General features: G+C 31.7%; 1 protein-coding gene across 1 annotated transcript in view; it reads left to right on the top strand.

Moving 5' to 3' along the window:
* Positions 1-1,280: 1,280 nt before the first annotated feature.
* Positions 1,281-2,991, top strand: part of fdxr (ferredoxin reductase) — a 20,857-nt gene continuing 19,146 nt past the window's right edge. Inside the window, exon 1 of the mRNA XM_042736007.1 lies at positions 1,281-1,886. Coding sequence (XP_042591941.1) covers positions 1,793-1,886 — 94 coding nt within the window. The 5' untranslated portion in view covers positions 1,281-1,792. The remainder of the gene's footprint in view (positions 1,887-2,991) is intronic.

Below are 2,991 nucleotides of genomic sequence, written 5' to 3'. Positions count from 1 at the left end.
TGCATGCATATCAAAAAAATTAATAATAGTATACAACACATTGCAAACACATTATATGAACTGTATTCAAAGTATATTATAATAACTGGACTTTAAAATTAACAAAAGCAATAAAGAAAAGAAAACATGAAAATATAACAAAAAGTTGAAGGCGGACCACTTTATCTGCATTCACCCACTTTCACATACATTAACATTACATTGCAGCATGTCACTGACATTTCAGTTGCAACAATGCAATTTGTTGTGCTTGTATTGTAATAGCGATAAGGAAATGTAGGCAACACCATACCATAAAGAGCCAAAGCAGTCTAATGAAATTGGACATTGAACCATATATTTGAGCAACAGTAGTCCGTTGAGCAACAGCTCATTCACATTCACTGCACCTTTTTTTTCTTCTTTTTTTTTCTTTTTAACGAGGCAAACACAGTCTTATTGGCACATATGGTAAACTTGTTTAAAAAAAAAAATACAAATTTAGGACATAAAAGGAGATTAATTGTACTATGCAGACAAAACCCCATAAATCACGATCAGATACAGGCTACTGATGTGAAAGACGTGCATGAATGCATGGCTGAGACCTTCAGTCAAGGCTACACTGATAAAAATCCCTCAGAAGAGCAGTGAAACCGCAAACCTCGAGGAATATAGTGCAGTTATGCATGAAAGGATCAGCAAAAGACAACCAAGGAGAACTTAAAGCGATGCACACTTGAACAGAAGTAAGGACAACTCATTTATAGCCTTGAACTTATTGCTTTTCTTTTAAATTGGCGCTTTTACAGGAGCTCACTCTAAAAAGTTTATTGGGTGGGTAATGGTAGGGCGCAGTTTAGAGTACTGATGACTTTTTTGAAGGAGACAGGGCTATATAGTAGGATTTGAGATAGTTATAGGGAAAGGAGGGAGGATATTTGATTGGATAAAGTAGGGTAAAGTAGAATTTGTATATAAAATAGGGTAAAGAAGAATATGTAGGAAGTGTTTTAAAGTAATGAAGTTATAATGGTGGTAATGTAGGAAGAAAAAGGGGTAAATTTTTTTATATATATATATATATATATATATATATATATATATATATATATATATATATATATATATATATATATATATATATATATAATTGTGAAGGAGTGTAGGAGATTGAGAAGTAGAGTAGACCTATTATCAGGTCCACATTCCGGAACAGAGGGGGCGGTAATGCTCCATTAAGTTGGATGCCAACCGCCGGTAAAAAAGAAAGAAGAAGAAGAACAGAAGTAAGGACAGCTCATTTATAGCCTTGAACTTATTGCTTTTCTTTTAAATTGGCTCTTTTGTGTCTTTATGCACCGCGTGCCTTTTTTAACGACTGATTTTCTCCTATGCACCGTATTTTAGATACTTTATTTAACAGCGTGTTGTTGTGTTTATAAGATCAGCGCTGCTGTGCTACTTGTTCATATAGTTGTCATGCACACTTCAAAATATTATTTTCTTCTTTCTTCTTTTTTTGTACACTCAAAATTTAGAAAAAGGCACTTTTATTTTACTCCAAATTGACCCAGTGCAACAGAATGGGTGCAATCTGAAGTAGACAGTAGAAATGCATAATGCAAGTCTTTAATACAGATCTGTTTCAGTTTTATTTCATGAAGTTCAGATGAACACATACATGAATGCAAGCCCACGAATGTGACCCAAGAGCACGCGCTGAGGGATCAGAGCTCCGTAAGCAGCTTTTGGCTTCATAACAGAGTCATTGTTGGACTTGGACTGTTGTTTTTGTCCTGCATTTCATCTAATGAAGATGATGAGGATGATAAACCTCGTGAGAGGGTCTGTGATGAAGATCCACGGCCTGTCACGCGCATCTCGATGTCTGGCAGCTGAAGGCGGTGAGTTTATGATGTCACACTTGACACTATTTGTTTGTCTTCATGACGTCATGAGTGAATCTGCGTCTTCTTATAAACATATTTAATAAATCAAATAAAAAAATAAATACAACTTTAAGCCATACACATTTAACTATAAATAATAAAAAAAAAAACATTTTTATGACTAAATCTAGCCATACACCTTTAACTATTCAAAAACTGTATTGGTCAGTCTCAGGTAACATTATTACATTTTTTACATGGTTTTAAAGGGGAAGATACGTTGTTCTCAGTCCTTTACCTAAACTTTTATGTCTTTTAAAAAAACCATGTTTAAAAATATGTCAATAAATTCCTTAATTTTCCCCTCAGCCACGTGTTTATTTTAAATAAATTGTTGGTTTTTGTGGTCCAAAAAAAAAAAAAAAAAAAAAAAAAAATATATATATATATATATATATATATATATATATATATATATATATATAATGTATATATATGTATGTACATTATGTATATGTATGTATGTGTATATATATATATATATATATATATATATATATATATATGTGTGTGTGTTATGTTATATATGTTAATATATAATAATCCTCATTAATAATCCTAGTTAATATTCATTTGTAAGTCATTTGGATATAAAAGCAGCTGCTAAATGACTAAATGTCAATGGAATTGTTAAAATGTAGCATTAGAGACCGGGGACATGTAAAAAAAAAAAATATATAATGCTATTTTACAGTGTTTTAGATGTTTTTTTTTTTAATATATATTATTTTTTATTATATATTCATGCAGTTAGATTAATGTGCAGGACACTTTGCTTAATAATAACATGTATTTAATAGTGAATTTTCATGCATATTTGTACACATAATGTCCTGGGGACAGAAGTGGCACCCATTCGGTGGAATGGCCCATTTAAACTATGTGACTGAATCCTACTGCACAATAATCTGGTCATTATCATATACATGTTAACGTATGGAAAAAATAAAAGATCAGTGTCACAACTAGAGAAGGTAAGTTTCCCAAAATAAACTGCTAACTTGACATATCCCTGTGTGACAATTAAGAAGGAGTAAAATAATCAAAGTTTTGAAGTCTG

Source organism: Cyprinus carpio, chromosome B12 (genome assembly GCF_018340385.1).
Source record: "Cyprinus carpio isolate SPL01 chromosome B12, ASM1834038v1, whole genome shotgun sequence".
Taxonomy (NCBI): domain Eukaryota; kingdom Metazoa; phylum Chordata; class Actinopteri; order Cypriniformes; family Cyprinidae; genus Cyprinus; species Cyprinus carpio.
This window is presented reverse-complemented; position numbering and strand designations above follow the sequence as displayed.